This window comes from Branchiostoma lanceolatum, chromosome 7 (genome assembly GCF_035083965.1).
Source record: "Branchiostoma lanceolatum isolate klBraLanc5 chromosome 7, klBraLanc5.hap2, whole genome shotgun sequence".
NCBI lineage: Eukaryota > Metazoa > Chordata > Leptocardii > Amphioxiformes > Branchiostomatidae > Branchiostoma > Branchiostoma lanceolatum.
The window spans coordinates 23,793,962-23,821,270 of record NC_089728.1 but is presented as its reverse complement, the minus strand read 5'-3'; the positions used below and the strand labels follow the sequence as shown (position 1 = coordinate 23,821,270).

Genomic DNA, 27,309 nt, shown 5'->3' with positions numbered 1-27,309 from the left:
CCCACGAATGAGACGCTACTTTCCAGGATGTCTTACCAGACCATTTTTAATTGAACCATGAACTATTCATTAGTCACTAAACTACAAATAGTGTCCATGTGAATGTTTAACTTTCACATTCCTGACGGGAAGCTTTGAACCGAACTCCAAAAGACTGATGTAGAGGTTATATTAACGACCAGTTAACAACTACATACTCATAGACATGCTTTATAAGGAATAATACATTAGATGCTGCCCATACGACCTAACATACTGGAAATTGGGCATTCTGTTGTAAGTACAAACCTTGATATGGCAGTTATTCTGTCTGGAAATGTTTGGATCGCGTCCAGGATGGCACTGAATAGCTCCTCTGGGGTTGTATTGGCGAGGTGACTAAACAGATTCTTAAACGTTTCTATCGTGGCCTTAACATCCTTAATCACAGCTGGTACGTCTCGGAACCAGGTTTTGATGAGCTCCAGCATTTTCTTAAAGTTGAAGTCCTGCAAGATGAAATAATGCATCTCAGCGTGCTAAACAAATATGCATGAAAACATAATTATATCATTACCAGCAGAAAAACACGTCTTCTGCTTACAGCCTGTTATACATTACCAACGTTAAATATCATTTCATTTTACATCACTTGCAAGCATCGTGGAGATTAGTAACAAATAGTGAAACTCGATATTCGTCAATCGTAATGACCGCATATAGATGATAAATGTATATAGGTTCATAATTATGCAATCATATTAACAAAGAAATTGAGCTGTCATCAGGACTTCTACTTCTGACCTACCTGCAGGATGTTGACCTTGTAGTGAATACCACCAACGAAGCAGATTCCAGTATCCATGAAGTCAATATGCATATTGAAAAATCCCAACCATCCCCTCGCGTAAGCATGGTCATAGATGTCCAATTTTGCATGGCCTTCACTTAGACCTATGTAAACACAGGTAAGGTTTAAAGGGTTTCAATTCATTCATTGAGTCCAATTCATCGTGATATAAAGAACATGGATTCTTCCATGAAGTTGTACTTTCATGAACTTCCATGAAGTTGTACATCCATGAACTTCCATGAAGTTGTACTTCCATGAACTTCCATGAAGTTGTACTTCCATGAACTTCCATGAAGTTGTATTTCCATGAACTCCCATGAAGTTGAAGGTGCTGATATGAGAACGCTTAAACGACTAAATTACCTGACGTTATCTTAGTCAATCATGCAGAAACGTTTTTACTTTTTAAGAATTAATTCTCCGAATCAGAAGTTAGTTTTTCTCTAAAACTCTATATCTGCTTACAAGTTACCTTTTTGGTATGAATAAAAGCAAAACAAAAGCAGTCATCCTGCACCTAGTTTTGTGACACCTAACATGGTGACTTTTTTTAGGTAGTTTTGAACTATGGCCTCGCTACGGCTTGCACTTTCAGCGAAGTGCACCGGGCCGCCCGTATTATTTTGATAGGTGTTTACAGAGATTTGATGCTTGAGGATTACCTGATGCCCTCCCCTCATACATATACTTTGCAGCTTTCTGGTGTCAGATACACAATATGCTTTTCAATGTATTTTTCTCTTGAAATTTCTAAGGTACTAATGCCTAAAGTACGAACAATGAGCATTTATTTGAATAGAACGTGAAAAGAACATCATTTTAGAATAGTACAACATACGGATGTCCAAGTCGAAGTTGTTTTTCATGATGAGACCGAGTTCAGCCCCAATGTCGTCCGATCCGATTTTTCTATGCCACTCAACTCCAGGTAACTTCAGCTCAAACTGGATCCCCTGAAAAAATCAAGTATTTAGTGTCTCAAATCTGGCGGAGAATGCTAGTTTCCTCTTCCAATAACTAATAAATCTGCATCAATTCTAATTGTTAACAGCCGTCTGGTATGTGATAGGGCTGACATCAATAGTGATTTTTACCGTGATCAATGTTGACTGAAGAAAGCCATATACATGTATAGTTTCTGACCAATCTTCCTGTGTTTATCTCCTTGTCAAAATTTCCATGTGAACCTGTTAATTAACCAAGAAATTTTTTTCAAGCAATCCGACAATTTGATTCTAAAACCTTTATCAGAAGTCGCGACCGAGAGGTAGCAGTGTATGTTCTCGGTACGGTGAAGGTATGGTTCAGATCAATAACATCCGAAGTCCCAAAATTACTTACCCCAGTAAGCACGTCCAGCACGTCTTCCATGACGCCTCGTCGTTTTCGGAGATGTGGATTTTGTGACATGGCATTCGCGAGTGACATTACGTCGTCCAGGTAGTGGCTTACGTTGACTAAACTAGATGCAACAAAGTTACTACATTTAAGTAACAGCAATTCAAAAATTAAAGCTATTTAGAGATATGAGTTAGTAGCAAAAGCGCTTTAGTGTTTTGTAAAGAGTGTCATCAAACATATCAAACAGAAAATAACTGAGTGTATACCCATTAGCTAGATCTTGCTTCATTTTCCTCAGATTGAGGGCCTTGGGATGTCGTTGGTACTGAAGTGCGGCGTGATAGCGGACGTGCTCTTCTTCATCAAACAACGCGCTGTCCAGCAGCAGACCTGCAGCCTTAGGCGTGAAGTATCGTGAAAAAATTATAGTTTACCTTTTTACATTCTTGCATGTTGTGGTTGGATTTATGCAATAAACCGTTTCACGGTAAGAACAGTGTATGCGTGAGGTCAAAGGTAAAGACCCCTAGCTTTTTAACAGTTTTTTTTCTTGTCTTGTCAAGCCGTGGTTGTGCTAGGGGCCTTGACATATTACCCACAAAGCAATTTACTGCGCATGATCAGTGCAAACTGTGAACCTGCTTATAGTTCACAGACTTACCTCGGCATGTTTGTACTTCCTTATTGCAGACAGGGCACTCGTCCTCAGCAGAGGTGGACTGTCTGTGTTGTTGACGTAAGATACGAGATGATCGAACGAGCTGTCAAACTCAGCATTCCCAAGCGCCTGGAGAAGTGTGGCCTTCTCGTGATAATGTCGCTTCAATTCGTCACCTGTTAGCGCCTCCCTCAGCTGTCTGTGGTGCCACGGATCTGAAATTCATGAAAGGTAGTATGTCTCAGTAGCGTTTGTAACGTACTTGTTTGAAAATAGAACCATCCTAGGCTTGTTTACCCTGTTATTAAAATGGCAATAAATTCCTTGCATATTCTTGCATATTCCTGCTGAGCATTCTTTCTCCATTACTCAATACCATGAATGCAAGAACAACATACCATGGATCCCAAGGTTTTCTTCCAGGTTTCTAACAAGGCCTCGGGCCCTATCAAGGTCCATGTGTTTGAGTCGGTCCGCAACAGCTCCCAGTATGAGCACAGCAGTGTTGTGCACCAGCCAATCATCACATGGATCTTTAATCAGGGAATATTGGTTAACATGTAGAAAGGTTTCTATATTTGTACAAACACCAAGTGTAATACGTCGATGAAGATTAGACATCCAGGTAATAAGATACGCAAAAAAAAAGCAGTTACTCAGACAGCTGGATATGATTTTGGAAACGGTCAGACGTTTCAAGTAGCATCCACTACTTTTCGTCAGTGACTGTGAGCAACATCAGTCGAACAGCAGGTTTATAACCACGAACTATGAATTGATATGCAAATAAGGAGAAGACAAAATTTTTTAGATAGTCCAATGGAAAGCAAATTAGACAACTCAAGACAAGGTTGAAGTAAAAGGGAACAATAGCTCCTATTGTTTTGATATTAACAGGAGCGGATGTACAATCCAACCCTCAACAGGAAAGGAGGGCTAAGGGTGGAACTGTCTGGCACTTGGGACATAGCCTTGGGGGCAAACCAGCTTTAGCTCCTATTAATATTAAAACAATAGGAGCTATTGTTCCCTTTTACTTCAACCTTGTCTTGAGTTGTCTAATTTGCTTTCCATTGGACTATCTAAAAAAGTTTGTCTTCTCCTTATTTGCATATCAATTCATAGTTCGTGGTTATAAACCTGCTGTTCGACTGATCTTGCTCACAGTCACTGACGAAAAGTAGAGGATGCTACTTGAAACGTCTGACCGTTTCCAAAATCATATGCAGTTGTCTGAGTAACTGCTTTTTTTGGCGTACCAAGTGTAATACTTCGTTATCACATTGTGGCAAGAGTATGACTTTTTATGATTTTGGTAGGCAAGCAATTCAGGTGTGATTGGCATTCTTAGATTTTGTTTATGCATATCAAGACCTAATATGCATTATGGACGGGGGTATTCTATGCAAGTCAGCTGCAGTCTATAATAGTACCTTAAATTAAACACGTGATAATTGTAACTTAGAAAGATAGGAATGTCGATGAGTATCAGACTTTGAAGTTGAATCCATCAGAACATGCAATAATTCTATACTGGTAAATGACGGAATGTAATAACTATTGCATTTTGAATCTAAGTAGAGATAAATGTTATTAGGGATAGGTGATACAAAGTAGGGCTTAATTTGCACTACCGATAGAATGCTATCAAAGCATTCAGTGTCAGGATAAAACTTTTTTCTTGGGACAGCTGTTATTGAGACAACTGTTATCAAGAGGAAAGTGAATATTAACAGATAAGAATTATGCAAATAGCAGCTTATTTGTATAATTAATGGAAGCTTGTACAACATTTGAGTGGAAAATTCAGAAAATTGAAACTTCAGATATTTGACCAAGGTTGGAGTAGTATCTCAAGCTTATAATTACCTTTGTACCCGACATTCTTTGTGAAACATATCTCCTCTAGGGCTGTCAGGAAATCCTTTGGAAAATTCCAAACATTAGCATAAGTAGTAGTAGTAGTAGTAGTAGTAGTAGTAGTAGTAGTAGTAGTAGTAGTTATAGTAGTTATAGTACATTGTGTTATAAGTAGTAAAACACCTTCAACCGCTGAACGCCAATGATGAAGAAAATCGCTCAACGAATTTCACAGATGAAAATCGATTTGTTTTTACTATTTGTGTGTTTTGTTGCGTTTTGAATCAGGCTCTTACATCTTACACCATTTTTCCAATGGCTACACAAACCCAATTGCAACTTTGGTCGCTTAACGACCGCCGTCTGGTGAAAAGCTGTCCTAAATCAGAACGCCAACAACGTTCGGTACTAGTAAATATAACAAATAGTATGGATTTCCTTAAAATGGTAACTTTTATGAATGCATGTATGTATGTAGTATGTATATAATTTAACAAATTAAACTTTTTTGACTGACGGCGGATGTTAAGAGCCTAGCGAAGAATGGTGTCTTCTCGTCTTTTGAATTTGCTTTATTACCGACTAGCATAAATCACAAATCCGGCAATAAACCGGTCAACATTGAAACACTTATCAAGATGACGTCATTTGAGGAGACTCAGATCTATAGGAGGTGTACTAATGCTCACCTAAGCTATGTGCGTGCGGTGTATCATTTGCACTTAGGGGACTCACCTCAATGGGAGGTGTGGTCATGCTCACGTAACTTATGAGCATGCGCTGTACCAGTTTTGCTTGAGCTCCCTCAGCTTTGAGAACTTTCAGTGTGAGAAGTCTCTGCGCAGACTCAGTCCCCACACTCCCCAGGGCGTCCACCATGATGTCACAGTTTTCCTCCTCTACCCTGTTCTGATACCTGACCTTGACAAACCGACTGGACAGTGCGCCAAGGTCGGCTTCTGACAGGCGGCGTAGGAGTTTGACAAGTTGTAAGAAACAAGTGCTTCTTGTTCTTGACTCTGAAATGGTTGACATGAATGTTTCGTGAGTATCTGTAGAAAGTTACACTTTTTGAGCAGTACTTGAGTATGACAGTCTGCCATTTTGAACAGACTGAAAGCTAGGATCTAGGAGATTCTTTTTACACAACCAGGTAATCTCACCTGCTGACGTTGTGTAAAAAGATTCTCCTAAATCCTATATTCTACCAATCTGATTTAATTATTTTCGGAAGCCTGAAAACTGTATTTAAAGCAAAGGGGACATTGCATCCAATGTAAGAGAAACAAATTTGAAGGAACTAACGCAAGTGGTTGTTTTACTGACTGGAAATGATTGATGGTCCTGCGATGAACAATGAGGCATGGCTAAGAATCGAATAGTTATTCATAGACTGAAGGATTGAAACTTATGTGGACATAATAATCCCTGTCCATGAACTAAAGCAATCGTCCATCCCTTAAATAATTGTTTTTACGTTCTCAGTCGGTACTCACGGTCTTTAGTCTGATGCTTCCTCACACAGGTCAGATTCCCGATGATGTCCTCCTGCAACCCTTCCAGAGGAAGGTCTGGTTGTTCCGGCTGAACGAGCAAGTAAAAAGGTAATGACGAAATGAACGAACATACATATATTATAGTCTGTATAACGCAAACTCCAGCTGTCCAGGGATTTCTGTCCCCTCCCCGCGGAGTTTGTGCTTGACTAGCTCTAAGCCAGGAGAGCTGTTATCAAAAATAGTAACACCAATCAGAGGCCAGGATTTCAGCCAGGTCCCCATTGCCATAGAAACAGCTAGTTAGCATGTCTGTTAGCTGTCTGTTAGCTGTCACACAGGCAGACGGGGAGGAAGGGATGGGAAATGAGATCCAGATGGTGGAGGTGGGGGAGTGGGGGGAAAATCATATCGCATCCAAGGCGATTAAAAGGTGTTTTAAACCTCCTTGGTTTATCTGTTCCGTTAGAGCCAGACAATGGCAGTTTCTCCCACGTCCAAAACCAAGTTTTGACCCCTATACTTGACTCCATTCCTAACGATTTTTGAGGGCTTTGACTTCTGAAGCCACTTGAGGCTGGGAAACTCTATTCCTACCACCTGCAGATCAGACATCTGTAGCTGTCAATCACTGGATGGCAACAGCACTAGACCCTTAGCAACTAGTCTGGCCATGGCAGGCAGCTCATGTGGGCTGATGATGGCTGCATAAATTATCCATATTTAGAAAGGCGGGTTCCCTTGGATAAGCAGCGCATGCCATCAAGCTCTTGGGCGGCTATGCGGTTACAGGGCAGCAAGCCGTTACAAGAGCTTGATGGAGTTCAGGCTACATATATTAGTGCATACATGTTAAACATTTCATGAGAATTCATCTAATTAGAATTTTTAGGAGAAACAAAAAAACACATACCACGCAATACAAGCAAAGTGTGTGTATTGGACACGAATTCTAAGACTTAAATTCAACAATTGCAGGAAATAGACCTATCACAACTAAACAACTGCACATCTTGCGAATACTCTGCTACATGTAGCGTAAATGTACATCAGTCACAAAGAGTTCAGGGACCTAATCCATCCATAGGATAATTATGCAAATGAAATCCACATTTACATAATCTTTGCATGGTTGTGTACAGATTCAACGAACTTACATATTACATACATACACAAGTATGAAATTTCTATCATTCAACACTTTGATGATTTATGACACTTTTGCATTGATTATGCAAATAAGGCCTCTTTTTGCCGAATTGTTGTCCACCTACCATAAATCAAATATTTCATTAAATGTATTAAAACCCTTATATCTAAAACACAATCAGAGAATTTCTTCATTGGTTAATTTATTGTGTACTGCTTACTGATTATCACTGGAAATCTGTCGTTCTTTTATTAAGTTACCTTAATACTGCAGTGCCGACAGAAAGACGAGGGACAGGCGCTACGAGATCCAAAATCTACTTTGACTTTCATTCTCCCAACATCTACCCAAATATCATATACAAAAAATGTTCATCCAGTTGAACAAAAAAATGCCAAACAAGGCTCACTCAGATGATTTTGGTTACACTAACTGAATTGTGATGACAGAAGTTTGTTTACCTTTGACTTGAAAAGTTTAAGTTTATACCCATCAGTAAAGCAATCACGAGGAAGTTTGTTCTATGCATATATAGATTTAGAAAAGCAGCTTTAAGCGTGAAACTTCCTCCTGAGATGTGGAGTACGGAAGAGAAAGGCGTGATTTGCTTGCAAAATATGTCCTTGCTGAGAAATTTCGGTGGGAAGGCACACGAGAATAAGGTTTGGCGGAGCAATTGCCGTAGCTTGCTACATTTTAGAGGAACTGTAAGTGAACAGTTAAATTCCGACAAGATTTCTTAAGCGGGGATTTTGTACTGTTGAAACATGTTAGGGAGCTCTGTGTATAGCTCAAGCCCAGAAACGACAGCAGTATTCCATGTATGGCCAAATCTCCAACTAGAGGCTGTTGAAGAAGAATTTGACCTTTCTATCATACCCCCCGTTTTCTGTCGGCACTCTCCAAGCAGAGGTTGGTGGAGAAGATTGTGATATTTTAATCATATGCCTTGTTTTTTGTCGGCACTCTCCACCAATTTGTTGGAAAGCTTCAGAATGACAAAATGAGTCAAATACTTTCTGGTGCGGTACAAAGAACCCATAAGTTTCTCAGCATCCTTGGCAACAGTTTGTGTGTAACAGTTCCAATTAATGTCAGGAATGAATTCAAGTCCACGTTAGCCGGAAATCAGCTAAATAAACGACAATCACCTCTGCTGTTTACAGCTAACAACACAAAAATAAAGCGAAGTACCTGTACGATGATGAGGGATCCACTGGTCAGGTTTGAAGGAAGGATGACGTCATCAGATAAAGGCTTCTTTCGGACAAAGGTCATGTGACTGGACGAGTTAGCGTGCATCATGGGAAGATCTAGATGTGAACAGTAATAAAACAGCTAAACAGACTTCAGAGCACGAGATGATGGAAGTTTCCATCGCATGTAGGTAAAACACAGTGTGTTTGATGGATCATAAATCGAATTACACTTGTCCAAAACAAATAATGTAAATGTATTTAAGTTTGCGTAGTCTAAATTTCGCGGTAGGAAGAAAATGGAATGTTCGCGGTGGTTTTAAGTTTGCGTTTGTGTTAATTGAAGACAAGGGGGTAGAAGGGCAGAAAAATTCACGGTGGTTTTAAGTTCGCGGCGAACAGCTTACCGCGAAAACCGTGAACATAAAATCAACGCGAACATTTCTGCATTTACAGTACAGTGATATCCAAAGTGCTGAAATCTGTGAAAACTTTATACCCGAGCATTGTCAATTTGTTTAAAGGAAAGTGTTTCAGTATCATATTTCTGTCTTTGAAGTTATTTCAATATGCTGATATAATCCGCTAGTATCTTATTCATGCCGTACTTAACAAAATCTTCATGCGAACTCGTTTAGTAGCAATAACAATAACTTTCTCACCGAAGGTATCTCCTTGCAACTTTTGATGTTTCTCTGGGTCTCCAGGCAGCCCTGCCGCAGAATTAAATCTGCCAGCAAAGAAAAATCATGCATCTTCATTACAAGAAAATGATATAACCCAACATAATATATAACAGTATCTTATCTCAAAGTAAGTATTTCAAGCCTTTAAGACAGCACGTGCCATATGTGAGCATAAAAAGGCTATTCTAGCATTTTCAGATCAATTATGCAAATTAAACTCTCGTTCGTATAATTTATATTCAACCATGTTGACCTTCACATAACTCTCAAATACCACACGTATGGAATTCCAATATTGAATCATAGCATTTTCGCATTGATTGTGCAAGTTAGGCCTTTATTTGCATAACTTTTATCTATCAATGTCTATTTCTCAGTTATAAATGTTACGTTTTTTAGAGTCCTATCATGGCCAGCAGCTGGTTTATAAGATTTCCCGGTGATTATGCAAATTAGATTCTGACTTGGATAATTGCCATCTCATTATATCAATCAACACTTACAATATCCATGAAAAAAAGGGGGACATAGGTTCTATATATTCCTCTGTTTTTGACAATTTCCTGTACGGCCCCTGGGGACAGACGCTGCCAGCAGGGGAATATTTGCCACAGTGTATCAACTGACAGGTGTTAGGTGCCTCAGGTTAGAGAGTCTTATCTCTCAATACAGCGGATTTATAGACATTCCTCATTAGTTCCTCATTAATTGATTAGGGGGCCCCAAATCAAATCATTTCGAGGTTTTATAAAGACCTACCTACATACCACATATCGAGACAATCCACCTTGGCATTCTTGAATTACCGTGTTCATACACACACAGACACACGCTCGACAAAAGAAAAACTTATTGGAGAAGATAATTAGAAACAAACCCTTCCGTCGCTTTTCTTGGTGCAGTGAATGCTTCAACAACTCGGATGTCATGTGGGATTCCTATGTCGTGTTTGTACGTCATTTCCTATAAAACAAGAAAGAAAGAGTCATTTACTTCATTCAGTATAGGTAGAACCGTATGTTGAACAGCGTGTGATAAGTGTTTGTTGGGACTGCTCCTGCTATCTTTTTCATATGATTCCTTGAGCCAGATTGTGGGTGATCGATAGGTTTAGGTCCCTGCAAACACATACATGTCTGTAGTGACCGATCAGGATTGGGACGAGATATTGTTTCGGTAAACACGCGACCATTAATCATATATAATTCTTTGGCAAATCGGAAAAATAATCTAAGAGACCACAAAAAGTGGCAACAAAGGAGCAAATGGACCTTATACAGAGTTGGTCAAGTACAGTTTTGTTTGTATGTCAAAAACAGGTCAAGCAACAGACCTGAATGTATCCACTGGTAAACTAAATCAATTTTGATTTTATGTTCAGTGGTTAAACATAGCTCACCTGGAGACAAGATGACAATGTAAAAGAACAATGTGTTGTTAGAGTTAGAGTTAGGAATGATACCAATGTTACATACCTTCTCATGTTTAGTCTTGGCATTCTTCACAACATGTCCGTGTTTAGTCCTGTGGAACACCAGACCATCAGCTGACGGTCGGACTTTGTAAGTCGTTGAGTGTTCCCCTGCAAATATTGAAACGACAAGTAGAATCTTTCATTACATAACACTTGTTCATGGGTTTCCCTTTTTTTCTTACATTTGTCAGTTTATTTAAAAAATGTGAAGTCAACAACAAGTCACCAGAAGTTCGATATAATAGCACAAATACCTTCATGTCCTGTCTCATTAACCATGTACATCCACTTGTTGCCTCCCTTCAGGACCTACGTGTATACGACAGTAGACTGATTAAAGATAAACATTAAGTGCACTGAATCTAAGGAGAATTTCGATAATTTAAACTGAACCTAGCACAAGAATTTAGGAGATTTGATTTCAATCGATCAGACCTCCGTCGTTATTTTATAAATTACATTATGTCAAACCTGGGTGCGAAAACGTTCGATACCGGTGTTCCGCATCATGTGATGATTTTCCGTATCACACGGGGTTTTACTTGTATCAGATGGGCTTTCAGCCGCCACGCCACGTCGAGAGTTCGAGGCAGTTTCATTTTCCTTCCGCGAGAGAAAGTAGTCCGTTCCATGACTCTGGGCGTCAACGCCCCTTACAAAAAAGCTTGTCGCTGGAGTATATGACCGGATATCTTCTTGTTTTCAACTTATTTACAATATTCCAGGTTCATTTTTTACTCCTATAGATTTTTGAACCGATTGTTTACCGCTTTTCTGTCAGAAATACAACCCGAAATCAGGTGATTTTCGTGTAATTTCCCCTCTTGTTTTTAACCTGTTGTAGATTTCAAACCAACAGGAAATCTAGTGCGTAAGAAAGAGCAAACTCTGTAGTTTCTGTCGGTATATGTCTTATCATAGATTTCGAGGGCGAAATGCAAATGCCCCCAATCCGCGCGAAGACATGTCATAATTTTAATTCCAGAATAGAACGCGCCCGATTTGACTTTTTAGTGATTATCTACTCTGGACATTTACTTGCAACATAAAACTCAAATTGTTGTCTAGCATTATGTTCACGATGGTCTCCCCTTTAAGAGTTCCGAGTTTGAAGCCAATACACCGCTCCGAAGTGATATCAATCTAGCCTCAAAATGTCTGACTGCTTGCAACAGCGAACCGCGGGCCGTTTTGAGCCAGTTGTACGTTCTATGACACCCCGGCGTCGGGACTACTTACAACAAAGCTCTTTGTTTGAGTTTACAACTATGTATGTTCATTATTTCATAGTATCTATAAATTCTAAGATTCCAGGTTTACTCCTACAGATTCTTTAACCTGTATCCATGTGATAATATGACATGAAATCAGTTGATTTTAGTGAATATTCGCCCCGTGTTTTTACGTTCTTGCCGATATCAAAACAAAAAGAAATTAAGCCTGTAGAAAAGACCAAAGTCTCTTCTTTCTGGTGGTGTATAACTTGTTATTAATTTTGAGGCCGTTATGGTCTTCCTTCTAAATCGCGCGAGGTCACCTCATCAGAAGCATCGTTTTAATTCCAAAAAAGAGCGCGCAATGCCTAGTGTCAACGCCCGTTCCACAAAGCGCACGACGGACCCGCACCGCTGGATTTACGTACTAGTAACCGAAAAACTAAGGTAGCCTTTCCTAATTCAGTCCGTCTCCAGGTAGTTGGTTTCTGTGGGTATTCTTTAACAATACTGGGAAAGTATATCAGTGCCGTAACTTGTGTTTAAAAGTCGACTGCACTGGAATCAACAACACCAACGCCTTGCAACCCTTGGGCGAAAAACAGTCGAGAATTTGACCCCGGTAGATATGGACATACAGACCTCCCCAGATTTCAAACCAACAAGATTTTTACATCAGTTATAGTCGAAGACTCTACGATTCTGACGCAATATTCATCTAATACTGAATCGAGGGCGAAATGCAAATGCCCCCAATCTGAAAATCGTCACAAATTTAACTCTTTACGGCACCGCCATTCTCCGAATCTTACTGTGTTCCAAATATGATCACGGAACTAGCTAAAATCGTTTTAAAAACCCACAAAAATGGCTTGTATCAAGAGCACAGGGTATTCCCTTCTAGTTCATACACCGCAATGTTGGTAAAAAGGCCGCCAATCAGGTTTAACGCAGCTGTGAAAGTCGGATGAAATTTCATCCAACTGCTGTGCGACGGGCGATTCCTTAGCAACGGCGTTGCTAGGGACCGCGGAACGATTCCGTTGACAATGAAAAGGGTTCGAAAGGTGTTCGAATTCGTACGTGGCGTGGCGGCTGGGCTTTCATAAAATATTTAGAATGTATTTCGAGTGCGCCGGTTGCGCCGCTGTCGAAAATTCGAATACCGGATTCGGAGGTTCGAATCAATGTTGTTACGATTTTATGTTCGAGGACACACAACTCTCTTATCTCCTGGCGCATTTTGCATTGAAATGTGTGTTTTTTCGGGTTGGTATGACAAAAATAAAATACAACACGGTCGGTCGCGAGTCGGGCCCGTACCTCGGGGGATACGGAATACACCGTTTATATTTATCATATAGCCAGATGACGTGAACAAATCAGAAGTCCCCACACGGTTATGACACCGTAATATGAAGGTAGGGTGTAATATCAAGTGATCAGTTATCACAATAACTGAATCATTCTAGGCCTTATGAAATCATATACACCTCGGTTCGAGTCATAAACTCTTAATTGTATCATTACCGAACACGTTTATTATCTTACAATCAAATCCCAATTACTAATATCGCACATTCATTGATCGGGCACAAGGGCTACTCGTCAAAGTGCGTCGCGAAATAGGAATGGCAAAATTTCCCTGCCAACACAGTGTCAGCTATTGGCTGGGTACCCACCCACGGAAAATGTCGCACGAAGGCGTAATAATGACAAATGAGTTATCATTTAAACAGCCAAAAAGCATATCATAACGTAATAAAATGAATAAAAAAACAGTAGATTTTCAAGCGAGGGAAATTCTGTGACCACGTTATTAGTCATGGTGGTCACCCAATAATGAACGATTTTGACAAATGTGGCAAAATGATGATTGAAAACTATGGGTATTTAATACGCTTTACAAATCTATGGGCAATGGATAACGGAGATATGATTAATGTCGAGTTTCCACCATGTTGTGTCAACTTTATATTCATGTTATATGTCAACACATATGCATCATGGTCTACAGATGTCTACATGACCTTACCCTAAGTTACCTCCTGGACACTTTTAACTACAACAGATAGATCCACAGCTATAGTACTAGGCAGGCAAATTCACTACACACACTTAAGTACCTAAGTAGATCTGGACAGCGCACATTCGCATACAGGGCTGCTACAACCTACAACAAGTTACATCCAAGTATCAAACAAGCTTCATCAATTGCAAGATTTAAACAGGCTCTGGCAAACATACAGATCTCTTAACTTTTGACATCTGACCTCTGACCCTCAGTTGTATGACCTTTGCGATTGTTTTTATTTATTACTCCTATGTTTGATCATTCCTGTTTTATGTTATATGATTGTGTAATTGATCACTAATGAAGTTTATGTTAAGTTATTCCTTTTGTATTCTGATTTGTTATGATTTGTTATGTAAAAGGGATCCCTTTGAAATCAGTTACTCGATAACTGAAGGGACTACCTTAAAGATTGATAAATAAATAAATGTTAGACTTAATGCTACATCAAAACTGCCATTGTCACTAAATCTTGCCTAAATCAGAAATTCTAAGTGACGTAATGCGTAGCTTACAGTCACCGCAGCGTGTCGCTTTTGACTTTTGCTCCTGCATGTATCACACGACACACCACAATGTATGCTTTATTCCAACGCACTTGTTGAAGGTCAATATACTATGCAAACAAAACCAATCTATTCTCCGCGAACCTCGTCGGTGGCATGTAGCTTGGCAGACAGAGTTCCCACCAGCGACTTTTTGATGTTGAGAACCTCGAGGTCTTCCTCAGGTGGATAAAACACCTCAGTAACCTCCCCGTGACGTGTCATAAGGAAAGAGAACCTTGAAAGGTTGGGCACAGTGAGAACAATGGGTTATTGACTTACTGTACAATCAATGCTGGGAACCGTATGGCAACTGTGCCATGCTAAATCAAATATAACGGAAACAGTTAAATATTTACAAAATGCCAAATAAGACAGATAAGCCTTGCCAAAGTGCTTGTCGATCAATCTACCTATTACAATGGCAAGGCCAGGCGAAGTGGCGTTCTATTAAATAGAACATGTTCCATATTAACCGTGATGAGGGGAGGTATAGACTCAGTCTCATTTGGGACCACATTCTTAACAACTGACATCTGTGTAGCATTGTTGCTTAACAGTGTCTTTTAATGTAACAATACTTTACATTTGGAACTGCATCACCTTACCATTGTTGCTTAACAGTGTCTTATAATGTAACAATACTTTACATTTGGAACCCCATCATCTCACAATTGTTGCTTAACAGTATCCATTTATGAAACAATACGTTACGGTTGGGACTGCATTGTTAGCAGAAACACCTAGCTTCAGTGCACTGTGAACTAGTCAGTATTGCCCTGATGAAGATGGCTGACAGCTGTCGAAGCGTCGGCCCTTGTAAAATGCTTGGTTGTGAATAAAAGAACCTTGCTATTCAATGTTGGAAATTGCTCCGCACTTAGATTGTTACAAAGGTTTTGAAAATGTTCGATCAAAAGGCAACAAACACCCACACGGTAATGTGTAATTGCCTCTAATCAGCTTAACAGAACTTTTCGACCATACCATTTTGTAAAGTCCCAGTGACTGGAGTGATCAGTCCTTCCTGTAGGAAATTTTAAAACAGTTTGATTTGTTTCAAAGTAAATAGTTATCTTCATAAATTTTGACATTCTTCTTTCATTAACGTCACATTACAATTTTTTGTAATATCATAGTCTTTCCAAATTGAGAAATCATTTTTGTTATTGTCTTTGACTGTTTTTGCTAGTGACCTTAATCAAAACATGGATAAAACAAACTCACCGTTTGCATGTTGAGAAAACCTTTCGACTGTCAATTGACACTGATAGTCAGCCGTAGAAACATCCAGCACAGCGATGTGTACCTGATAATAAGGAAAGGATTAATACAAATCAATGGTCTCCGATATTCATGCACAATTGTATTCATGCCAATTAAATGCCCCTGTTGATTTAGCACTAATACAGTGTGCAGCACTATTCTCAATTACAGATTGAATTCAGTACATACATTCCTGTACTATCGGATCCTCATTTATAGGAGGTTAGATGCATCTTTAGTTTCTTGCAATACTTATACATACCAAAATCTTACCGATTTCAAGCATAGAGAGACTGGAGAGACGCTAACACATGCAAGACGTTTGGAAATAGGGATACAATGATTCCGAGTAGCTATAGACATGTTACACCTATTTGCATGTTTTTCAAATAATTTAAAGCACCTCAAACCCCCAGATGATGGGGAAAAGAAGACGATAAACCGGATACTAACTAACTAACTAAGTAACTAACTTATAGAAAGTGCAAAATCAGAAAGGAAGTGTTGGCTTGCATAACATACATGACAAAGGTAATCAATGGAGATGAGGTGAACTGGATGAGTGCATTGTCGACAAAGAAACATTTCGTATCTAATGCACTGACTATCATCATGCTTTCGAAGAAAAACGCTTCAACAGAAACAGACATGTTATAATGTAGGGTGAATTGCCAACGATAATTTGTTCCTGAAACAGAGACTAAACATGTTACCATGTCTAGTTCTTTGATAAACTAATTTTGAAACATCAGCATCGCCCCGTTCAATTGTCACGAGTTGTTTTTCAATGGGGAGGGGGCAGTGTACAAAGCAGCACTTTGAAGCATCAACTTTCTTTAAGGTCTCATTCATGAGTTTTTTTGCCACATAGGCTTACATGATATAATACGTGTTTTACGTGAGCGCGTTCGTAATGAAGCTATAGAAAATACACCAATGTTATCAATCTCATGTTGAGAATATTTACCCTAGATCATGTAAAACAATTGCCAACAGTTTCATTACATCCAATGTCTTTTTATAGCAATTACAAACTGCACTGCACCCCCAAAATGGCACTTTTCCAGCTGTAAGCGCATGACCGCATTATCTACAATGCCTGGATGTGACCGTCCAACCTCGCGCATGGCGCTGACTATATACATATATATATATTTATGTCTTAGAGATTACATGAACTCGCACGGCTATCAAGGTAACGCTCTTGTTATTGTATTTGGTTAGAAAAGGACCGATAGTCTATTATTCATATAGAGCAGTTTGACTATACTTATATTTATATTTACAGTCTAATATTATGATCGCATAACTAACTTCATGTAGCTACTATATACTTCAATATCTTCAAGAAGATGGGGAAAAAGTCCGCATTAGTTTTCTCAAGTTGGAATGTCCAAGGTAGTTTTAGGAAAAAAATTAGTGACGTAGAGTTTTGTAATTATTTCAAAAATAGCGATATTGTCTGTGTCCAGGAAACTTGGGCAGACAACTATGTAGATTTTTCTATTCCAGGATATAGTCTGTTTAGTAGTAATAGATGTAGGAATAAGAGGGCAAAACGCAACTCGGGTGGAGTAGCGACTTTTTTCAAAAGCTCATTTAGAAAAGGGATTAGTAAATTAGAAAGTAGTTCAGTGGATAGTATTTGGTGCAAATTTGATAAACACTTTTTCGGTCTTGAAAATGATATATTTCTTTGCAATATCTACATCCCTCCTGAATCCTCCAATTCTGTACAAATTGACCCATTTGATACAATATCCAGTGATATTTGTAAATTTTCGAATCTAGGTGATATAATTATTCTAGGAGACCTCAATGCAAGAACTGGATCACTCACAGAAACATATTTTGATGTCCCAGATGACCCCATAACAAACAACTTTTCTGACATCAAGATAAGAAACAACAGGGATGTTAAAGTAAACAATTATGGTAAACGTCTTATAGAATTATGCTCATCGGCTGACTTGACTATATTAAATGGTAGATTTGCTGGGGATCTCAAAGGTGATTTTACCTGTTATCATTATAATGGGTCGAGTGTCGTAGACTACTGCATTACTCAAAGGACAATGCTTACTGATATACAATATATCCATGTTAATTCCCTATCACCATTTTCCGATCACTGTCACATCTCCTTTTCGTTGTCGACTAAGCATTCTCCTCTTGTTTCAAAAGAGGTTAGTGGAATCAATCCTAAACCAACACAATTTATATGGAACGAGGAATCAAAAGAATTATTTAAAGAAACAATGAAAAACAAAGACACTTTTTCAAAACTGAGTGATTTCTGCCAAAAAACATTTCACTCGTCAGAGAACGCCGTCACAAGTTTAACTGAAATACTATTAGACGTATCAAAAAAATCCCTAAATAGAAGATATAATAAACAAAACAAGAAAACCACACAAGCTAAAAAGAACAAAGTATGGTTTGATCAACATTGTTGGTCCTTGCGTCGACGATTAAAAGTATTGTCGTCCACACTGCGGAAAGAACCATGGGTTCAGGAAACAAGAATTAAGTATTTTTCAGCTTTGAGAGATTATAAAAGACTTATTAAGCAACGTAAACGGAATTATAAAAATGAGCTACTAACCAAATTGGAAGGACTAAATGAAAATAATCCTAATGAATTTTGGTCATTATTTAACTTTCTTGACAAGGAAGTAAACGGCAAAAAACAAAGTGGTAGTATAGACCCCAACATTACTAGTAATGAATGGACAGAACATTTCCAAGGATTAAATAATTTAGTGAAACATAATAGATTTGACATTGCTTTCGAAAAAATCGTCACTACTCGTCTCAAACATTTAGATAACAACGCTACAAGCTCCTTAGATTACCCTTTCACAGCACAAGAAGTTCTAAATGGTTTGCAATCACTGAAATCTGGAAAAGCATGTGGTATAGATTCTATCTCAAATGAGATGCTAAAGCACGGGGCAGAACAATTATGTCAACCATTGGTAATTCTGTTTAACACAATTCTACTTAACGGCACGTTTCCATCCAACTGGAATACAAGTATTCTAACACCGATTTTTAAATCAGGAGACAAATCTAATGTTGACAACTACAGAGGGATTGCCATTTCAAGTTGTTTGTCAAAATTATTTACACTTCTTCTAAATTCTCGATTACAGAACTTTGTAGAAAGTAATGATCTATTAGCCGACACTCAGTTTGGCTTTAGAAAAAAGTGCCGAACCTCGGATAATATTTTCATTCTCAAATCACTTATTGAAAAATATATACAAAAAAAGAAAGGGAAATTATATGTTTGCTTTGTCGACATGAAGAAGGCATTTGACAGTGTATGGCGGGATGGCCTATTCTATAAATTATCGAATTATGGTGTTGGTGGTAAATTCTTCAATGTGTTACAATCCATGTACTGTGATGTTAATTATGTAGTCAGACTACAAAATGGTTTGTCAAGTCCCTTTGTCTCCACCTGTGGAGTAAGGCAGGGCTGCAACCTCAGCCCATTATTATTCAATCTCTTTATCAATGACCTGCCGCAATGCTTTGATTGTGATGAATGTGATCCAGCATCTTTAAGTTACAAATCACTAAATTGTTTATCTTGGGCAGATGACCTTGCCTTGATCTCATTGTCCAAAGATGGGCTCCAGAATTGTATAAGTAAGCTGGAAATGTATTGCAACAAATGGAAACTAAGTGTGAATGTATCTAAAACGAAGGTGCTTGTTTTCTCAAAAGGCGCCACAAACATATCATTAAATAAATTCTATATATACGGTAAAGAAATAAACGTTACCGACAGTTATACTTACCTTGGTATTCCCCTGACGTCTTCGGGTAAATTTAAAACTGCCAGAAAGTGTTTAAAGACTAAAGCCATGAGAGCATTATTCAAACTCAAGTCACTTCTATATTCTGAAAGAAATATTCCAATTCACTTAGGGCTCAGCCTATTTGACAAATTTGTACGGCCTATATTTTTATATGGAGCCGAACTAACATGTTTCGACCAAACCTCTAAAACAGTGAAATATATTGTATCTAAACAAATTCCTCAATCTTCTCCAAAAAACGTACTCTCCATTCTTTTAAAGAAACTTGGTCTGGAGGATAGTTTTCCTGCAAGTATTAGAAAAAGTGTCTGTTCAGACTCCACCCATTCTTATGTGATTCGTTTTGAGAAAAAAATAGACAAAGATAAATTACTCAGGCTGGCGTCTGACCTAAATTTAGAAAAAGACAACTTAGTAATTGAAAATTTACGTCTTCCTCCACATATACCAGAATTTGATATTATTGATATGAATTTCCATAAATTTTTACTCGGTGTGCATGGAAAATCATCCAATGACGGTATCCGTGGCGAATTAGGAACATTCCCAATCAAGATTAAGGCCGAGATACAAATTATCGAATACTGGCATCGTTTATTAAATTTACCCCAAGATACCCTGTTACGTGAAGCTTACGACGTTCTACATTCTGGTAATCATGACTGGGTGAACCATGTTAATGATATTCTTAACTATAACGGGTTTGGGCATGTATGGACAAACCCTAGACTATATCAGACCGATATGTTAACCAACCAGTTACGACAACGTCTGCAGGATATATATATACAAGAATGGCATAGTTCTATTCAAAACAATTCAAAACTGTCCATTTATTCCGCCTTAAAGACAAGATATGGACAAGAAAAGTATCTCGCAAGCATACATAATTTTGAAATTCGTAGATCAATTACAAAGATAAGAATATGTAGCCATAAATTGAACATTGAAGCTGGAAGGTATCGTAAAATTCCCCGTGATCAAAGGTTTTGTCCATTCTGCCCAAATGAAATTGAAGATGAAAGTCACTTTATCATGAATTGTTCAAGATATAAGGATAAACGCTCAAAGCTATTCACCTTTATATCCGGTTGTTCAAATGAATTCAATGCGCTCCGTTCTGTCGATAGATTCAATTACATACTAGGAGGTGATAATCCTTACTGTGTACAGATAGGTATATTCATCAAAGAATGTTTGGACATTAGAACAAGCAATGTATAAGTATATCACATGCGATATTTCGATATGTTGCCCTATCCCATATGATTGTATGTAATCAAACTCATTTGTATGCACTTATTCGTTTGTATGTATGTATGTAGTAGACCTTACGAAAGTCGCTGTGCTTTTGTTGTGTCAATAAAGATCTCTATATTTAAAAAACACATTGACCATATCTTTTTACAAAATAGTTCGGAGATCTCATTTCTCCATAAATAGTTTAATCATAGAATTAACTTACACATGAACGTCAGCTATGCCTGGATATGCACACCATATCAAATTAAGTCACAGATTGTAGCAAGTATGAGACCCCTATTATTTACGACTTAGCTAATTTTGCCACTGGTTAATGCATTTTTCAAACTATAACTGTATTTCATTATCATTATCAGTGTGGCCGCGTTTATCTGTTAAACAGAGCCAACTTAGGGCTACTAGCCTAAACTACTCTACATATTTTCTGTATATGTATTATCTGTATATTCTATGTATATGTGATCCTAGCCAGGCTGAACTGGTCTGTTGTGTTGTGTTTCAATGAAAAACAGTGGAGGAGAATGTGGCCGAGTTCCCCATGATCATGTCCCATATAAAATCCATTTCCCTGGTCAAGGTCAAGTCTGTGCAGACAAATGATAAAACCTGCATGAAAAAAAAGAGTACAATGGCTAATCTAAGCAGACAAGCTGATTTCCAGTGACACAGACGTCACTTTTGTGGTGGAGTCTCAGAATCAAGATATAAACTGTCTTTTTATCGTTACCACATCTCAAGTGCGAATGCCCTCATAAACCAAAGGTAGATGTGAATGGGAAAGTGACCGAGAAGTTTCCGCATGTTCCCTCTACCTCTCAATGAGCCAGGCATTTTCCTGTGCACCATTAGAGAAATTAAAGGTGCCCTAAGCGATTTCAGGGGGTAAAACTTGAAATATCCTGGGGAAAATAATTCTGTTTGGTAAGGTTGAAATTTACATTTACTTCCCTATATTAGCACATCTGCATCATTATTTCATACTTTGGGCGTTTAAAAATAGCACAGAAGCAAGCCACAAAAGGAGTATTTCATTTATTGGGTCCCCAAAAAAATCAGCCCAGAATCCAGCCGTAACCGCTTTCTGTCGACAATTTTCGGTAACTTCCGGCCGCGTGACGTCACAATGCCCAAGCACATTGAGCCATGACCACGTGATCATTTCTTCGGAAGCGTTCGGGACTTATCGGTCAGAATTGTGCATGTTCGGAAGATTTGAAATGATGGCTGGCCTCCAAGTGCTCAGATTTTCAATGAGTTCCCACCACACAACGACATCACATGTTTGCTCCATGATGGTCGATATGCGATGGGATAGTGTTATCTAAACTTACTATGGATAGAAATCAGAAAAAAAATTGATTTTGAATATATGACTTACAGCGCCCTAATATTGCTTAGGTTGCCTTTAAGGTTCTCCTGAAAGCTACAAACTCTAGGAAATCTTGTAGACCAGATAAACTGGATTTTAAAGAGAAAGCTTGCACTATTAAATCGCCCTACAAATTCGGTTAAAGTAAACTACCAGGGCAAGTCTGCTACTGACTGTCGTGGTGTTCACATTGGTGGAGGCCTGGCTAAGACAGTGACTTACACAAGTTTCTCTTCAAAGCATTGTTGAAATGTAACAGACAGAAGATAAGAAATTAAAGCTGTATCTAAAGAAGTTAGTTTCACCTAACCCAGAATATAAATTAATGGCAACCCTGGCTTGCCATGCTCTCACTGGTAATGTGAGACATGGCTAGCAGTTACAGTACATGTACAGTTCTACATATATCTAGAAACACAACTATCAAAGCTTGTTCTACTGTGAGGAAGACATTTGCAAGATATAGATACAATTAGACACTGTAATGCTTAGATTTGAAAGTTGAAATTTGAGCACAAGGTTGGTTTTCCAAATACTTAAAGTTGCAGATGGTACAAGCCTTGATTATGGAACTTTGCTACATCTAGCTTGGCCATTCAGCAAGGTTTGACTATGTTTCCTTGAAAAACAAAAGAGAAAGATATTTGAATTTGACCAGTTCTATACGCAAATCTCCTCCCAAACATTGTTTTCAGCTTGTAGACAGTCTGGGGGTTTTATGAGGTTATGTAGTTATGGGGGCCAATTTACCCCTCAAGTCCGGATCCTTTTTAAGGGAGTTTGCACGAGTATCTGGTACCACTTGCTCAATACCTTTTAAAAAACCATGGTAGCAGAGCACCAGCAATCTGGAGGTCCGCAAATGTCGCCCCAGTGCCCCAAAGTCTGCTGGATCGTCAGCCGTTTACAACATGAAGAACAGGCCTGTGTTTCTCCTTATCCCTTGTTGAATCTGTGTCTCCAAGGTTCGGACCAACAAACTGTGCAACTCCTTTCTTCCTGCGCTATTCGACTGCTCCACAGACAAATCTACACTGAGTCATAATGTGTGTTTTTTTTCGATTCTTTGTTTTCATGATTTCAATGAGTACATATGTGTAAATAGGACTGTATGATAAGATCAGTGTAATTCAGGGGTACATATTACCCATCTAATTCTGCAATATTGATTCTAATGAGCAAAGATAAGATCCGCAGCCTAATAAACAAGGTCTCAGTGGACGATGGTTAACCTACAGAGGCCGCAGAGGCCAATGCAGCGTGTATAGAGACTGGCAATGAATGGCTCACCATTATCTTCCAGAAAGTATAGATATAACGGTGTGTACTGGAGGATCAAATTGCCCAAATCGAATGACATGCTGATAACATAACAGGGAACAAGAAAGAACGCAATGTATGTAAATACCAATGTCAAAATAAAGAACTAAACGCAAAAAATATTTGCAAAGATTCTTGAACAACGAACAAGAGCAACCCGATGCTTAGTGGATCCCAGTTCGCTTATTAGAAGGGGAAGGGGTGTAATGATGCGAGTACCAGCAGAAACTACACATTGTCTTCGTACGTAAGAAACAAACTACAGTCAAACCTGTATTAGCGGTCACCTTTGCATAGCGGCCACCTGCCCATAGTGGTCACTTTTTGTCGGTCCCTTGGATTTTTCCCATTGACATAAGCATTAAGAATTAGGCTATAGCGGCCACCTGTCCAACGCGGTCGCGGCCAGACGATTTTCGGTCCCGCGAGTACAGTAACACTGCCGATAACGGTCACGGCGCGCCGGTGGAAGCCGCATCGCCACCGCACGCCGGGTTCAAAATCTTCATTTTTTCACGCAGTTGTCAAATTTATGCGGCCTCAACTGGATAGGATCATAATAAAGAAAACCAGAATGTTTTATCTTTGTTAGAAAATCCATGGTTTGACGCGAAGTCAAGTATAGTTTTCTTCACATGGCTTGCGTTTGTACATCGTGGTAAAATTGACAATTTCTGTGCTTTTCGACTGGACAAATATTACGGCAGCCTTTTGGAAAATACAACCCACACATGTACCTGATGCGGTAAGTTCGTGAAATGTTTGAATGCCGGCCCAATTTCCATTTTCACCGGGAATTCATCAAATTGTGCTCAAAACGTGTGTCGCGCAATTTTCAAAATGGCGCTGATACAAACTGGATAGGTAGCAGCATAAAGGTCAACGGAAGACACCACTGTTACGGAGGTATAATATACTAAATTTATTTTGCTGCAAAGTATCACAGAGGATAATTACTAAACCAAAAGCTTCAAAATGAATGTGGATAATACTTCTATGATGTAAAATTTGGGCTGTTGCAATTTTCTGAAAAGACAAAAAGCCTTCAAAAGAGCGACCTTCTTCTGAGTACCCTATTAGCATAATGGTAGATGCTGATCAACACAAGCCACAACAAGAGACTGAGGAAAATTGTCGCCACGATTTTATGTTTGAAAACGGTCGAAAACGAACAGTAAGTGACAACTGAGCAACATGTATTTTGTTCTTAACTAACTAGGAGTAAAAGAACAACAATCGAACTTCAAAAATGTGCCTTACCTGTTTACATGTGTACTGTACGGTGAATAAATGTATCTCAGTGGGTACTGAAAATATGTGTCACTCGTGGTCAATTAATCGACATTTTCTCCATAGCGGCCACCTGTTCTTAGCGGCCAGTTTTGGCCAGTCCCTTGAGTGACCGCTATAGACAGGTTTGACTGTATTGATTGGGTAAACAGGAGAAATGTTGGCAGATCTTAGAACAGTACGGTGTGTGGTTTTATGTTTCCTTTGAAAGGCTTTCTTGTTACTTTGAGGTTGTGTCCTTTCGTTCTCTGCCCAGGGTTCAGTTGGAAAGGATTTGTTGTGTCATATAAACCGTGAATGTACTTGTGATGTAATGTATTTATTAGATATCACCTCTTAGCCACCTGTAGACCAGTTTGGGGAGCTTTCAGATTTTGAGCCTGCCCTCATACGACAAGGTCTTGAGTCCTGGTACTCTTTTCGTGTCCCTTTTCTGAATTTTTTTCAGTTGGTAAACCGGGTTCCATCTGTGCGGTGACCAGACTGGAGTACCATATCCTAGATGCGGACGGACAAGATATTCAACATGAGAGCACTTTAACAGCCGAGTGCAATAAACGGTCTCTCCAGGTTATCTCAGGTAAGATGGATGCGTACTCTCACCTTCACTGTTCACACTGTACTAAATAACAAAGGAGGCCAACTCTGACCCAGAGTCACTAAACAAACTGCGTTTTGCTGACGATCAAGGCATCGCAAAATCACTTCTTCCTTACATCAAAAGCAAGCTGTCACAAACAAAATCCAAAACATGTAATGTCCATATTTTTAAACACATACACAGACAGACAACAAGACGGAAAAAAACTGTCCCTCCATCAATATCTATTTGCCTCAAAAAAATTAAGACCAAAGCATGCCCAGGACCAAAGATCAAGGAAAGCAGACAGATAACTCAAGTGAACCTTGTCATTTCGTCAAGACCTACCCACAAACAAAATGTCATATTATATCATATCATATCATCACAATCCATTCAGACATTCTAAAGTTGTGCTAGCCAAAAATATCCGGAAACATGAAGACACGGACAGACACAAAGACCCGCAGACAGAGACTCTAAACACCAGACGTACATTTTTTAGCGATTTCAAGCCTAGATACATCATTTGTCTCTCTAACACCTGCTCACGTACCTAACCACAATCCATTCAAAGGATCTTGTCATCTTGCTGACCGCAAATACGTGGAAATATAGACAGGCACGCAGACACACCCCAAACAATACCTGAATTTCTCATGGGTGTAATAAACACGATTTGGCGATAAAAAAACCAACAAACTGAAATTATATTATTCGTCCGTTAAAAAAGGCATAATGTTTGCACATACCCGTGCCTTGGTGACAAACACGGCTATGTCCCCCAGCCTGGACGTGGCCACATAGCTGTAGACGTACGCCGTGTTCGGGACGAGTCTCACCAGGTTCGCTGAAGCCGCTCCGACAAGGAAGACCAGCCAGACAACACGAAGGAACGTCCCAACGCGCATTTTAGCTATTTTCAATCGTCACTTTTACTAAGCGAAACATGTTCAGAAACAACGAGAGCGCGATTCAACCACCCCAATTAGAGTCACAAACCGAGTGTCTATCAGCCCCCGGGTCAGACGTTTATTTGTTTTCCAACAAGGGATTGTTTTCTTTTTAATAGATCTGATGGTTTTCCTGGCTATATTTTTGTACCTAATCTTGCAGCATTATGTGAATGAAAAGTGGTTATATCACTCAATAAAGCAGAGAGACTAGTTTGAAAAAGCTCGAATTTATTTCAAACTTTAAGCGTAGGCTATAAAAACCCCTTGGGAGCCTTAAGGCTATAAAGTTCACCCGCCTTTGTCCTTTGCAAGCTCAGGAGCAAAGTGCGCCCTATTTTGATCCTTTGCCCATGCACGTGGAATTTAACCCACAAAAGAATTTACATTGTAAGCAAGATTGTACAGAAAGATACCAAATACACCTGTACTGCTACCTGCATCCGATCTGTTTAACGTTTATCATCGCATTGAGTTCATTGTTTAAGTCACACTGGAAAAAAGTTTTAGGGACGTGGTAGGTGCCAAAGCCGACTTTATAAATTGCCATTGCTTGTCACGGCTACTTCTGATTTAAAATATTGTAGTTCAGGAAAGCTTGGTCACTAGGACTTTATTGTGAATAGAAAGGTTTACATAATCCGTTACATACTGATTTTAGATCTTTGTTGAACTGACTGAACTATGTTGGTGTGGTAAAACGTATAAAAACTGTATTCCATACAGAGCCTAAAACGTAAACTATCTATGTTTCTAGTTTTGTGTGTGTGTTATGGATTATTTTAGAACGGCTGTGCGAAATTCACTGACAACCGACTGAGGTAACAGCTCAATCTATAATCATCTTCAAAACCTGTTACAAGCCAGACTGTATGTTTGGCGTCATAGGTTATGTTTAAAAAAAACAGAGCA

At 39.0% G+C, this 27,309-nt stretch overlaps 1 protein-coding gene across 1 annotated transcript; it reads right to left on the bottom strand.

Annotated features, from left to right (window-relative positions):
- Window positions 1-8: 8 nt before the first annotated feature.
- Window positions 9-26,434, bottom strand: LOC136438246 (uncharacterized). The gene is made up of 19 exons (XM_066433011.1): window positions 26,197-26,434; window positions 15,754-15,835; window positions 15,514-15,553; window positions 14,632-14,764; window positions 10,948-11,002; window positions 10,695-10,801; window positions 10,097-10,182; window positions 9,196-9,263; window positions 8,532-8,650; window positions 6,188-6,275; window positions 5,427-5,710; window positions 4,701-4,755; window positions 3,230-3,364; window positions 2,835-3,046; window positions 2,440-2,570; window positions 2,174-2,294; window positions 1,671-1,785; window positions 788-933; window positions 9-488 (listed from the first exon to the last, which is right to left on the bottom strand). The coding sequence occupies exons 1-19, from the start codon at window positions 26,353-26,355 to the stop codon at window positions 228-230; spliced, it is 2,397 nt and encodes a 798-aa protein (XP_066289108.1). The 5' UTR covers window positions 26,356-26,434; the 3' UTR covers window positions 9-227.
- Between the last annotated feature and the right edge of the window lie 875 nt (window positions 26,435-27,309).